Below are 13,591 nucleotides of genomic sequence, written 5' to 3' on the forward strand. Positions count from 1 at the left end.
GTACTGTTGAATGCTGAACTATAGTCAATAAAGAGCATCATGATCTTCATTGTCCAGATGTTCTAGAGCTGAGTGAAGGGCCAATGAAATGGCATATGCTGTTATCTGTTGTGGCAGTAGGTAAATTAAAGATGATAGAGGTTACTACTCAGGCAGGAGTTAATAAGCTTCTTGACCAATCTTACAAAGCACTTTATCAAAGTGAATATAAGTGCTATTGGGTGATACTCTTTCAGGCAGATTACCATATACTTTTTGGACACTAGTATAAGTGATGTCTGTTTGAAGCAGGTGGGCATCTTGGACTGCTGAAGCGAAAAGTTGAAGATATCCATAAGCATTGCAGCCAGATGATTAGCACAGGTCTTCAGTACTAGGCCAGGTCCACCATCTGGGCCAAATGCCTTCTGTGAAATTGCCCTCCTGAAAGATGCTCTCACATCGGCCTCAGAGACTGAGATCACTGAGTCAGTGGGTTTATGTGGGCTTGCTTTGTTCTGTTGATCAAAGTGAGCATAAAAGACATTGAGCTCATCTGGGAGTAAAACTTTGTCATTTATATTTTATTTTTAGGAGGTAATGACATTCAAGCCTATAGAGTCTCTTAAATGACTCTAATGCATCTGCCTCTGCCACCACCCCTGGCAGTACGTTCCATGCACCCACCATTCTGTGTCTTAATAAAAGACCCACCTTTGACATCCCCCTATACTTTTGGCCAGTCACTTTAAAAGTATGTCCTCTCTTTTTAGCCATACTGCCCTGATAGCTCTTTACTCAATCCATGCCTCTTAATGTATAGACCTCTATCAAGTCATCCCTCATCCTGTGTTGCTCCAAAGAGAAAATTACTAGCTTGTTCAACCTTTCCTCCTAAGATATATTCTCTAATCCAAGCAACTTCCTGGTAAATTTCCTCTGTATCCTCTCTAAGGTTTCCAGGGCACAGGCCTGGGCAGGGTTGTATGGGAGACTGGCAATTGCCCAAGCAGCTGGCCTTCCCCTCTCCACGCCACCGATGTTGTCCAAGCTTGGCACCGGTGACGTCGCAGAGCAATGTGTTGTTAAGTGCCTTGCTCAAGGACACAAACACGCTGCCTCAGCTGAGGCTCGAACCAGTGACCTTCAGGTTACTAGTCTGATGCCTTGCCCACTAGGCCACGCACTTTCCTATAATGAGTAACAAAAACCGAGCACAATATTCCAAGTGTGGTCTAACCAGGGTTTTATAGAGCTGCAACATTAACTCTTGAACTCAATTCCCTGACTAGTGAAGGCAACCACACATACACCTTAACCATCCTATCAACTTGTGCAACAACTTTGAGGGATCTATAGATTGAACTGCTAGGAATCCTACCATTAACTTTGTGCTCTGTTTTTTGCTGTGTCCTTCCAAAGTGTATTGCATCACACTTTCACAGATTGAACTCCGTCTTCTTGAACACAATATCCCAGGTGTAGCTTCACCAATGCCTTTTTCAATTGTAACGTAACCTCCTACTTCTGTATTTAATGTCCTGGCTGATGAAGATTAGCATGCTAAGCGTCTTCTTCACTGGTCATACAAACTGTGCTTCCAATTTAAAGAAATTATGCACTTGTACTCCAAGATGCCTTTGTTGTACAACATTACCCCAGAGCTATTCCATTCAATGTAAAGTTTCTACCTGGATTTGTTCTTCCAAAGTGTACTTCCAAACTTTACACTTATCTATATTAATTCCCAATTGCCGTTTCTCAGCTCACCTACCCAACCGATAAAGATCCCACTGCCATTCTCAATACTCTTCTTTACTATTAGTACCATCTACAAACTTCAGAATGAGTTCTATTATTACTGACATAAGTTGTGAAATTTGTTTTGTGGCGGTTGTAAATTGCAAGGCATAAAATTACTCTTAAGTTAGAAAAGTAAATAGAGCAAAAGAGGAATGAGGGACTTTATTCTGGTGTCTTACATTCAATCTGATTCAATAACGTGTTCTTGACATTGGAGAATAAATATATTGCAGTGCTTGGCTGTGTATATAAACCATGTTCTCCATTCAACATACTGACGGGTATCATAAAACATTTGGCATTTTGTGAGATTAGTATTTGATCTTTATCTTTTAAAAAATTATCTTTACAGTTGACAAAATGCAGTTTGAACCTCCTTTGAGAAAGGAAACTGAGGCTCACTGTGAAATGGTAAGGTCTGAATTTCATCTTTCAATTACTCAAATTAAGTTAATCTGTTTATTATTTCAGTAATCCTCGATCTCCCATGGGTATGCTCTTACCAAATCAACTTGCTACACAAGACTGTTGGATGATTCTTAGAAATTGCTCAGCAATGGTATTCTTGTCAATAAGATATAATATTTTGTAGCTTTGCATAACATATTCACTGATTCTTTTCTGCACCCACACTGAAAGTATACTATCAAAACTTCCCCTTCCAGGAAATCCTTTGGAGTCATAGAGCATCCAGAAATGGGCACTTCAGCCCACTATGTTCATGCTGATCTCTTTTTTCTATTTGCATTAATCTCATTTGCCTACATTAGGACTGTATTCTTTGATGTCTTGCTTATTAGTAACTGTATCTGATAACACCACCTTTGTCAGATATTCTGGGTATCAGCCACTCTGTTAAAAGAAAACACTTTCCCCTCTGATCCCCTTAAAACCCCTTCCCTTCCTTTTGCCCGAAACCTATGCTCTTTCTGATGGTTATATCTTAACTGGGGTGGGGGGGGGGGGGGGGAGATCGATTTTCTACCATATCTGTTTCTCCCACAATCTTATATACTTCTATTAAGTAACCCACCAGCCTCTTTTACTCCAGGAACACCTGCCTATCCTATGCAACCTCCCTTTATAACTAAAGTTCTCCAATTTGGGCAGCATCCTGGTGAATCTCCTCTTCTGCAAATTTGCATCCTCCTCAATGTTTGGTAACCAGAATAATTGTCTGTATCAGTCTTGAAAATAAAAATTAGACAATGGTTTAAGATCATAATTTGATCCTTTTGATGTTGTACCATTTTGCCTTGGTAATGCAAATTTACTCTTAGCAATTGGCGTCATTGTAAATAGGTGACATAAACTGAATTTAATGGATCTAAAGCTATCTACTGCACAATTTAATTAATTTGCCAAAAAAATGTAATAAGCAGCTTAAAAATGTCAAATGTGTACTTTCTTTGGAAAAGGGACTCTTCAGTGTGTTCATGTTGTTTCTATAAAAAAAAAGAAGTTTTAATAAAACTGCTAAATATTTTAAACAGGAGGTAACCAAAGATGTAGGATTTGGGTCATCTTGGAGCCCATTTGCAGATGGAGGAAATAAGTAAGTTAATATAAAGGATGTCTCAATTCTTTGGACGAATGATCTGTAAAATTGTATAGTGTGTGTTTGTTGTGGTAAAGGAATGGGATCTAAATTTCCCAATTGTTTCTTAAATTAGTTGATGTAGACTATAAGACTTGAAATTGAAGGTTGATTGATCACAATACAAGGACGATGACTTAAATTTTAAAATTGGTGCATGACTTTTCACTGTATCCATCTGGATTTTAAGTCAGATCACAAAATGTTGTAGTATCAATTTTACTGTATAGTTTAAACTTGTAAATACTGTATGATTGCATGGTAGAAAGTCTACTAAAGAAGGCATTGCTTTTTGGATAAGATCCATGTATCAACTACAGGAAATTAATTGCTGTGCAAATTTTTATACTTACATAATTTTTTAAAATTTAGTGCTTATTAAATATAGAGCTTATACCTGGACTTCCAGAAAGCTTTTGATGAAGTTTTGATAAAATCCCACATAGGAGATTAGTGGGCAAAATTAGGGCACATGGTATTGGGGGCAGAGTACTGACATGGATTGCAAATTGGCTGGCTGACAGGAAACAAAGAGTAGTGATTAACAGGTTCCTTTCAGAATGGCAGGCTGTGACCAGTGGGGTACCGCAAGGTTCAGTGCTGGGACCGCAGCTGTTTACAATATAGATGAAGGGATTAAAAGTAACATTAGCAAATTTGCCGATGACACAAACCTGGGTGGCAGTGTGAAATGTCAGGAGGATGTTAAGAGAATGCAGGGTGACTTTTGGACAGGTTGGGTGAGTGGGCAAATGTATGGCAGATGCAATTTAATGTGGATAAATGTAAGATTATCCACTTTGGTGGCAAGAACAGGAAGGCAGATTACTATCTAAATGGAGTCAAGTTAGGAAAAGGGGAAGTACAATGAGATCTAGGTGTTCTTGGACATCAGTCGATGAAAGCAAGCATGCAGGTACAGCAGGCAGTGAAGAAAGCTAATGGCATGCTGGCCTTTATAACAAGAGGAATTGAGTATAGGAGTAAAGAGGTCCTTCTGCAGCTGTACAGGGCCCTGGTGAGACCCCACCTGGAGTATTGTGTGCAGTTTTGGTCTCCAAATTTGAGGAAGGACATTCTTGCTATTGAGGGAGTGCAGCGTAGGTTCACAAGGTTAATTCTGTCATATGTGGGACTGTCATATGTTGAAAGATTGGAGCAACTGGGCTTTATACACTGGAATTTAGAAGGATGAGAGGGGATCTGATTGAGACATATAAGATTATTAAGGGCTTGGACACACTGGAGGCAGGAAGCATGTTCCCGCTGATGGGTGAGTCCAGAACTAGAGGCCACAGTTTAAGAATAAGGGGTAGGCCATTTAGAACAGAGATGCGGAAAAACTTTTTCACCCAGAGAGTGGTGGATATGTGGAATGCTCTGCCCCAGAAGGCAGTGGAGGCCAAGTCTCTGGATGCATTCAAGAGAGAGTTAGATAGAGCTCTTATAGATAGCGGGGTCAAGGGATATGGGGAGAGGGCAGGAACGGGGTACTGATTGTGGATGATCAGCCACGATCACAGTGAATGGCGGTGCTGGCTAGAAGGGTCGAATGGCCTACTCCTGCATCTACTGTCAATTATCTATTTTAAAGGATCTCCCTTTCTAGATCCTTTTTTTTTTACAGGCTAGCCACCTAAGAGCATTGACTACATTAATGAATCAACAAAACATAGACCTGATCCTCAAATCTGATTTACTTTTAAAAAGAATGTCAACAATAATTTCATTTAAATCAGTTTTGTGTATGTTGACTTTTAAAGAAAATACTTGGATACTAGAAGACTGAAATAGAAACAAAATGCTTAAAATGTATTCTGTAAGACAGTGGAGCATTGCACTGAAATACCAGCTGAAATTATTTCCTTAATTCTATAGATTAGCTACTGAAGCTGCAGCTTTTTCACTCAGCAAAGTATTTGCCACAAGCCATCCCTGACACCATGGCTGATGCTACCAATTTCTTTCAACCTCTAGTTACTTGACATAGAATATGTCATGGAATTATTTTCTACCCATGATGTACACATAAACAGTCATCCATCATTTGACATATTTGTATCTTTAATTTGACTCTTTGCATGAACTCTGTACAGTATGAGGTGATTCCCTTGTCCATTTTGTAAATCTACCATCCAATTGTGCTGGAAGGAATTCTTTGTCATGTGCCATCCAACGTAGTATGCTTACATTTCTTTCAAATTTTGGGTCTTTAAATTCTTTATACCAGATGTTTAGAGGGACTGTTGTCCACTTAGCTTATTTAAATGCTTCTTTGGGAGTGTTTTATCGCCCAGTAAAGATTGGAGAGAGATATTTATTAGACTTTGTTCTAAATCCTTCCACTTTGCCTCATAATTAGGGTCACACCAACAGACCAGACTGCGCAGCTTTGCTGCTCTATAATAGTCTTCAAAGCAAATCCTCCTTTATCCTTAGGCAGCTGTAATGTCTGAAAACTATTTCTTGGTTTCTGTTTTCCCCAAATAAATGATGAAATCATTCTTTTCCATTCATTAAATTGCTTAAAAGGTACTTCAACAGGCAATGATTGAAAAAGAAAGAGCAATCTAGGTAATACATTCATCTTTATGGCTTCTGTTCAATTATACATATTCATTGGCAGCAATGACCATCTATTTAAGTCTGCCTTAATATCAGCTATTATGGTAATATAATTATGGAGTCTGAGAGGTTTAATCAGACCTTGCTAGACATGCTCAGGACCCTGGAGATCAGCAAAAAGAGCAGATGGAGTCAACACTTTGGGCATCTGGTTCACTGTTACAACTGTACATGCAATGAAGCTACTGGTATTCGCTCTATTATCTGATGTTTGGGCACGAGGAAAGGTTACCCATTGACCTTTGTTTCGGGTCTGGCGCGGGTGACATACCGCCAAAGCATTATCTGAAGTATGTGTCTGAGATGAGGAAGGAGCTGAAAAGGGTGTACGAATTGGTGGGGTGGTGGCCGACAAGCAGAATCAGGGAAATAAGAGGAGGTATGACTAGGAAGTGAAGTTCTCCCAACTCCTGCCGGGAGGCCAAATCCTTTGGAATTTGTTTTACCTGAATTTGTGCTTTCCTATACTGGAAAGCACAAGTTGGCTGACCGCTGAGTAGCCACACTCTATGTAGTGGAAAGTCAGGTGCCAAACCTACTGGTTTTCTGGGTGAGGCCCAAGGATGGGAAGGGGCCTGTCAAGATTTCCATTGGAACCACCTGTAGCCCCCGGGACAAGAGGCACAGGTAGACTTAGAACCCAACTTGGAGTCTATACCTAGTATGAGGAGTTTACGGAAGCGCCCACCGTGAATGAGCCTGGGCCGGGGGATACAGATTCAGATGTGTGGTACATCTGCTGTTTGTTAACTCCCCTGTGACAGAGCCCTTCTCCCACTGCGTCAGGTGAAGCGATGGCGGCTGTGGGTGGGCAGCCGGGAGTACAGCAGGACTCTGGAGGAGAGGAACTGGTGCCTGAACAAGAGACGGAAGATCCCGGGTGCAGAGGTGTTTGAGTGACCCCTCACGGGAAGTTTCACCCCATAGATCCAAAGGGTCCCCTGTAGTGTCTGAGGAGCAAGAGTTAGAAGAGGGGGTACGCAGGTCTCAGGGAAGTAGGAACCCTCCAGATAGGTTGGCCTGTGTAGCAGAGTGTGATCTCTACTGTTTTGGGGAGTTATGTCACTGCCTTCTGCACTTAGATTAGGCTCTGTGTTTTGCAGGAAGGGTTGGCAAATTATCTGAACATCTTGAGGGAATGACTAAATTCAGTGCAAGGGTTCTCAGTAATATTAACTGCTAACTGATAATAATGAAATGGCTTCCCTGTAGTGTTACAATGAAATGGCTTCTCTGTAATGTTAACTGATGAGGTAATGTTCTTTGTAGCTGAAGTGTTTGGGTTATAACTACTGATAACAGGAGAACTAGTGGGAGTCTTGTTATTCCATCTGTACGTGTGGGAACGGTGGTTGGTGCACGGGAGATTCGGCAAGGAAAAGCAAAGAGGAAGGACGTGTGGGAAGCACACTGGTAGACCACCGTGGTTGGTCCCAGTCCAAGGGTTGAGGAGTTCAGAGGAGATTGTTCGGTGGAGGAATACCTGCTGCTTGAGCTCCGATTTATTTGTGCACAAACTATTTTGTTAAAAGTGGCACTTTTTTCTTTTATATTCTGTTTCTCTCTTAACCCTTTAGCCAAAGTCAGAGTTATAAAGTGTAACCATTTAATTGTATATTGTGTACTGTCTGATATTTTACATTGTGGGTTTGTACTGGAGCGCATTACACAGCATTCACAGAAACATGATTACACAGTTTGGAGGGGCAGACGGCAGCTTTCCCTAGACAAATGTGAGTTAATCGAGCCTGAGTGTTACACTTAAAAGAAAAAAGCATCATTAATTATATTTTGGTAAAACATAAAACACATGAGTGGTTGACTGTACAATTGGGATTTCAATTTTCTCCTTGTCATGTGAATTGAACAGATTCTGAAATGGTTATCCAATCTCTGAGACAGAGACAATGAGAAGGTGAATGAATTAACTTGAAATGATAATGCAGTATGTCATTGTAAGGTGTTTTGAGCAACAGCATGCCTCCTAACCCATGAATTGTAAAAATTCAAAAAAAAAGAGTAGAATTAGAATTGTCAAAACTGACAGCAATGCACATTTTTATTTTAAATATTAATAGGCTCTAAACAAATTGTGTAGTATAATTGCAAAATATAGATGAACTCTGCATAACTGTTTTGTATAACTGTCTCGTTTGGATTCTGTAACTTCATCTGGAGAAAAAGAATCTTGTGTGTTCAAATGTTGTGAAATCTTTCTAATTCATTTATATGTAAGTATTCTGGAATCAGAATCAGGTTTATTATCACCGGCATGTGATGTGAAATTTGTTAACTTAGCAGCAGGGTACTTTGTAGGCTCGCACCCAAGGTGGAGTGTATTGACATGAATTGATGGTAGATAGATTACTCAATATATTGAAATTGTGATTTTTTTAAAAATGTGAATATAAAGATAAAGTGTATGCTTTACTTTGAAGTATTGCACTATTCTTTGCTAATTTAGTTCCAAGGAAAGTACTTTTATATAAAATAAAGTGAAATGCTCATTCACTCTTTTAGGGGACACATAGCACACCAAGAGGAGGATTTTGACAGTGCACTGTAAGTACCCTTTAATATAGAATGAAAGAAATCCATAAAGCAGTTAAGTAGGAAGTTCTAAAATTTAGACCCTGCAACTGAATATAAGTGCAGTTAAGTAAATAGTTTGGAACTGGAAATGTAATTTGAAATATATCATTTCCATGGTGTATTTGAATTTGCATCTCTTGCTTGTTATTTGCACATAGAGTTTAGTAGGATAACTATCACAAATTGTAACCATTGTTTCATTATGTTTCTGATAAAATGAATTAAAATTTTGAGTATTTTCATCTTGGTGTTCTAGTTTTCGGTTACTTATTTTCTGGCTGTTCTCTTTGATAAATATTTAAATTCTTGCTGTTTTCCATAAGGTCAACACTTAAAAGAGCAGTTGTAATTCCACCTCCACTTCCACCAAAGGTGAGTCTACTTGCCATAAATCACAGAGGAACTTTTAGCTTGCTGGTTAATTTTTAACATTAAAAGAGAATGTGATTAAGTACATTTGTGAGTAGATGACTATTGTTATTTGTTGCATCCAACCATCTTCAATCAATAGATTTGCTTCTTTGAATTAATTATGATAAATTTGTAATCAACTGCATATTACTGCTACATTTTATTATTAGTACTGCTACTTAATATTATTAGCTGTAGCCTATTCAAAAGTAACATTTGAATAGATTCTCGTTTATTGAATGGATTTGTTAAGCTTAATGCTCATAACTATTTTTGTAATTTTGTAATCATGGCTTTTATTCCTGGGACTAAATCCTGGATTTTCCTGCCTAATAATATTGTGGGATGTTTCCACCAGATGCTGTAATGGTTCAACAAATTGGTTTACCACCACCTACTCAGGGCAGTTGGGGAAATGCAAAATCTTTCAACTTCAAGCATAAAAATGGTAGTTAAACGATCACCGATTTTCCTTTCCACCAGTTTTAATGGGAGACAAATCTAATCTGCTCATTAGTTGGCTGGTATCACTGGTGCACTGGAAAAGGATTTGCTTAAGAAACTGAATTGGCCAGAGCTGCATATTTCCTCATCTTAAAATCACTTATTACTTTTATAGCCAAGAATACACAGCGTTTCGGATCTTCCAGATGAAGAGAGTTCTCTGACGATCAAGCGGCAGCCTTGTACCAAAAATGGACCATCAGCTGTGCCAAGAAGACAGAGTACTCCAACATCCCTATATCAATCAGAGATGCTTGAATCAGCCCTTACAAACAGTGTCAGTAGCCCAGGATTGCTTGATACCAGAGCCTGTGACTTAGGTAAAGAAATTAAATGTGAAAAGGGGTTCACTATACAGATCACTGTAGATATTACCTAAATATTTCTCTACATAGCGTGTAGTACTTCCTGTTTAAACTATTATGAATTGATTTAAATTGATTTATAGGCATCCTTGATATTCTTTGAAATCCATTTTAATCCCAACTTTTTGGAAGCATTGTAGTCAAAGAGAACAGTTTCACTGGCCTGATCATGGACTCTGTCTTGCAGTTGATTTCAAGTAACACATTCTGATGAAGTCCTGAGAAATGCTTTTTTAAGTTGCTAGATGTAATACTGTTAATGAATAGAAGTCAAGTCAAGTCACTTTTATTGTCATTTCAACCATAACTGCTGGTACAGTGCATAGTAAAAATGAGACAACGTTTTTCAGGCCCATGGCACAATACAAAATACATGACACAATACAAAAAAACTAGACTGAACTACGTAATAAAAAAAACAACAGAGAAAGCTACACTAGACTACAGACCTACACAGGACTGCATAAAGTGCACAAAAAAAGTACAGGCATTGACAATAAATAATAAACAGGGCAGTAAGGCAAGGTATCAGTCCAGGCTTCAGGTATTGAGGAATCTGATAGCTTGGGGGAAGAAACTGTTACATAGTCTGGTCGTGAGAGCCCGAATGCTTCGGTGCCTTTTTCCAGATGGCAGGAGGGAGAAGAGATTGTATGAGGGGTGCAGGGGTCCTTCATAATGCTGTTTCCTTTGCGGATGCAAAGCTGACTCATCGTTCTTGCTGATGAGACCCACCACGGTCGTGTCATCAGCAAACTTGATGATATGGTTCAAGCTGTGTGTAAACAGTAAGCTCTGCAGCTGCTTACTGCTGCAGAGTAAGCAGCAGTGGACTGAGCACGCAACCCTGGGGAGCCCCCGTGCTTAGTGTAATGGTGTTGGAGATGCTGCTCCCGATCCAGACGACTGAGATCTCCCAGTCAGGAAGTCTAGGATCCAGTTGCAGAGGGAAGTGTTCAGGCCCAGTAGGCTCAGCTTTCCAATCAGTTTCTGAGGGATGATTGTGTTGGATGCTGAACTGAAGTCTATGAACAGCATCCGAACGTATGTGTCTTTTTTGTCCAGGTAGGTTAGGGCCAGGTGGAGGGTGGTGGCAATGGCATCATCTGTTGAGCGGTTGGGACGGTACGCAAACTGCAGGGGGTCCAGTGAGGGGGGCAGCAGGGTCTTGATAAGCCTCATGACGAGCCTCTCAAACACTTCATGATGATGGATATAAGTGCAACGGGATGGTAGTGATTTAGGCAGGACACTGAAGACTTCTTCGGCACGGGGACGATGGTGGTGGCCTTGAAGCTCGTTGGAATGGTGGTGCTGCTCAGGGAGATGTTGAAGATGTCAGTGAGAACATCTGCTAGCTGGTCTGCACATCCTCTGAGCACTCTACCAGGGATGTTGTCACAGCAAAGTCAGCACTTTGGAATATTTTCCCTTGCACTTGGACTTCATTAATGTTGGTTTCCCTCCATTGATGGTCTATTTTTAATAAACCTTCAAAAATTCTTGTCCATGAATTTGTTAAGTGCAGGAAATCATCTTCTTAAGCCTATCATTAGTAAAGTGCAGGAAATGAGTGCAATAAATTTATTTTTGTGAGGTCTCTCCTATTCACATTTGAAGCTTTTGCATCCTCTGAACAGTTTCAGATTTTTTTGTGTGTAGGATTTGTATATCAGACCTAGTGCAACTTGTACATAATTGAAAAGAAAAATGAGCATCACATGCAAAGTTTGCTTTTCAGGAAAAGAGAGTGCAATTCAATTGCCTTGAAACCAATTATCAAAAAACAGTTTTTAGATATTATTGTTTTTGGACTAAATTGACCGTTTTATCAGAATACACGTTATGTTCTGAATTTGGTTTTCCTTTTTTTTTGGCTAATATCATGTGAACAAAAGCTTTCACTGTATCTTGATACATGTAACAGTAAAAAATCAATGCCAAAAGAAACATGTACCCATTATAACTAAACAATGATTAAAAATCTTAAAATATTTTGTTTATGGAGCTGTTGCTAATTTATATTACAGGAATGTGTCCAGTCTTTTGGTCTTTATTGTTGAATAGTTGTTTACAGTTTTATAGACGTTAAATATATTTTAAGTTACATCTTGTTTAATCGCTTTTCACTGCTCACCTTGATCTTCTTTCTAAGCATTACATTTTGGTCTTGCCAGTGATGCCCAGTTTTGATGTATTTTTTAAAATTTTAAACGCTTTGTAGTTTGATTAGCTAAGGTTTAACCATTAAGCAAATAAATCATTAAGCAATTAATGATTTTCTGCATAACAGTGAAGCTAAGAAACCAAAATTCTAGTGTGCTGAATAAGTAGCCCACATATTTATTTATTTCAATTTTTTTTATTAAAAGCTTAAGATTAGAATTTGCCCTACCCAAATGTCTTGAGAACCACCTTTATTCTATGATTTTGATTGTAAAATTTTCCAAGCTGCTGTTGTAGGTTTTTTTTATATGGATATTCATTTGTTGGTGGTTGTGTGTGAGCAGTTTTATGGGGGGGGGGTGTAAATTAAACAGCTTTTGTACGTGGAGCTTGATAAAATGTTCAATATAATTTAGAATTTGTTTCCCTTTAGAAAAATTGTCAGTCACCAGTAATATGTTTTGTATTTGTTCAAATGTTTCAGAAGGTCCTTCAGGCTTAAATGGTGAACATCCTCCAGTATTACCTCGAAGAAAAGAAAAAAAAGATTTTCCTGTACGTCTTTTCATAGTTTTTAAACAATCTTATAAAATCATTGTATCTCTTGAAGCAATATATATAAATTCTGCATATGCCTACTTTTTATTACAGAAACAAATGGCTCTCAGGTTTCACATGAATTTTTCTGTTAAAGGTTTTTACTATTTCTAAAGTCAGTAGGCCAATATGTACTTGCTATTACAATATCTGATTTTCTGCTCCACTTTTGGGGTTAACACTGACTAGGTGTAGAACATAAACATGACCTTATGACTGGTTACAATTTGCATCCCACTTTCAGCTCTGCACCATTGATGACTATCCTACCTAATACAGGTACGGTAGTTACATAACATGTTTACATAATGTAAATCAGACATGGCACGATTGGCGAATCAGGGAACTTTGTGCTACACAGGCTGAAATGGTCATTAAACAATTTTGACTGGGAACTAGGCCTATAGTTATCAGACACCATCATCTCTTAAGGAAACAGCCTTCTAGGAGGCTATATATAGAGTCATGAAGACATAGAAAAGTACAGCATAAAAATAGGTCCTTGAGCCCGTCTAGTCTGTGACAAACCATTTAAGCTGCCTATTCCCAAGGACCTGCACCGGGACCATAGCCCTCTATATCCCTCCCATTCATGTACCTATTCAAATTTATCTTAAGTTTTGAAATTGAGCTTGCTTGCACCACTTGTGTTGGCAGCTCAGTCCACACTCTCGCGACCCTCTGTGTGAAGAAGTTTCCTCTCATGTTCCCCATAAACTTTCACCCTTTATCCTTAACCCATGACCTCTGGTTGTAGTCCCATACAACCTCAGTGGAAAAAGTCTGCTTGCATTAACTTATCTATACCCCTCATAATTTTGTATACCTCTATCAAATCTCCTCTCAATCTACTGCTTCTTAAAAAATTTACCTGTTTAATCTTTCCTTGTAACTCGGGTCCTCCAGATCAAGCAACATACTTGTAATTATTGTCTACTCTTTCAACCTTACT

At 38.9% G+C, this 13,591-nt stretch overlaps 1 protein-coding gene across 1 annotated transcript in view; it reads left to right on the plus strand.

Moving 5' to 3' along the window:
• The window catches only part of map4k5 (mitogen-activated protein kinase kinase kinase kinase 5), a 142,826-nt gene that overhangs the window by 97,402 nt on the left and 31,833 nt on the right, over positions 1–13,591 (plus strand). The window contains exons 14-19 of the mRNA XM_059958132.1: positions 2,135–2,193; positions 3,276–3,337; positions 8,525–8,566; positions 8,920–8,968; positions 9,627–9,831; positions 12,527–12,597. Coding sequence (XP_059814115.1) covers positions 2,135–2,193; positions 3,276–3,337; positions 8,525–8,566; positions 8,920–8,968; positions 9,627–9,831; positions 12,527–12,597 — 488 coding nt within the window. The remainder of the gene's footprint in view (positions 1–2,134; positions 2,194–3,275; positions 3,338–8,524; positions 8,567–8,919; positions 8,969–9,626; positions 9,832–12,526; positions 12,598–13,591) is intronic.

This window comes from Hypanus sabinus, chromosome 2, assembly GCF_030144855.1.
Source record: "Hypanus sabinus isolate sHypSab1 chromosome 2, sHypSab1.hap1, whole genome shotgun sequence".
NCBI lineage: Eukaryota > Metazoa > Chordata > Chondrichthyes > Myliobatiformes > Dasyatidae > Hypanus > Hypanus sabinus.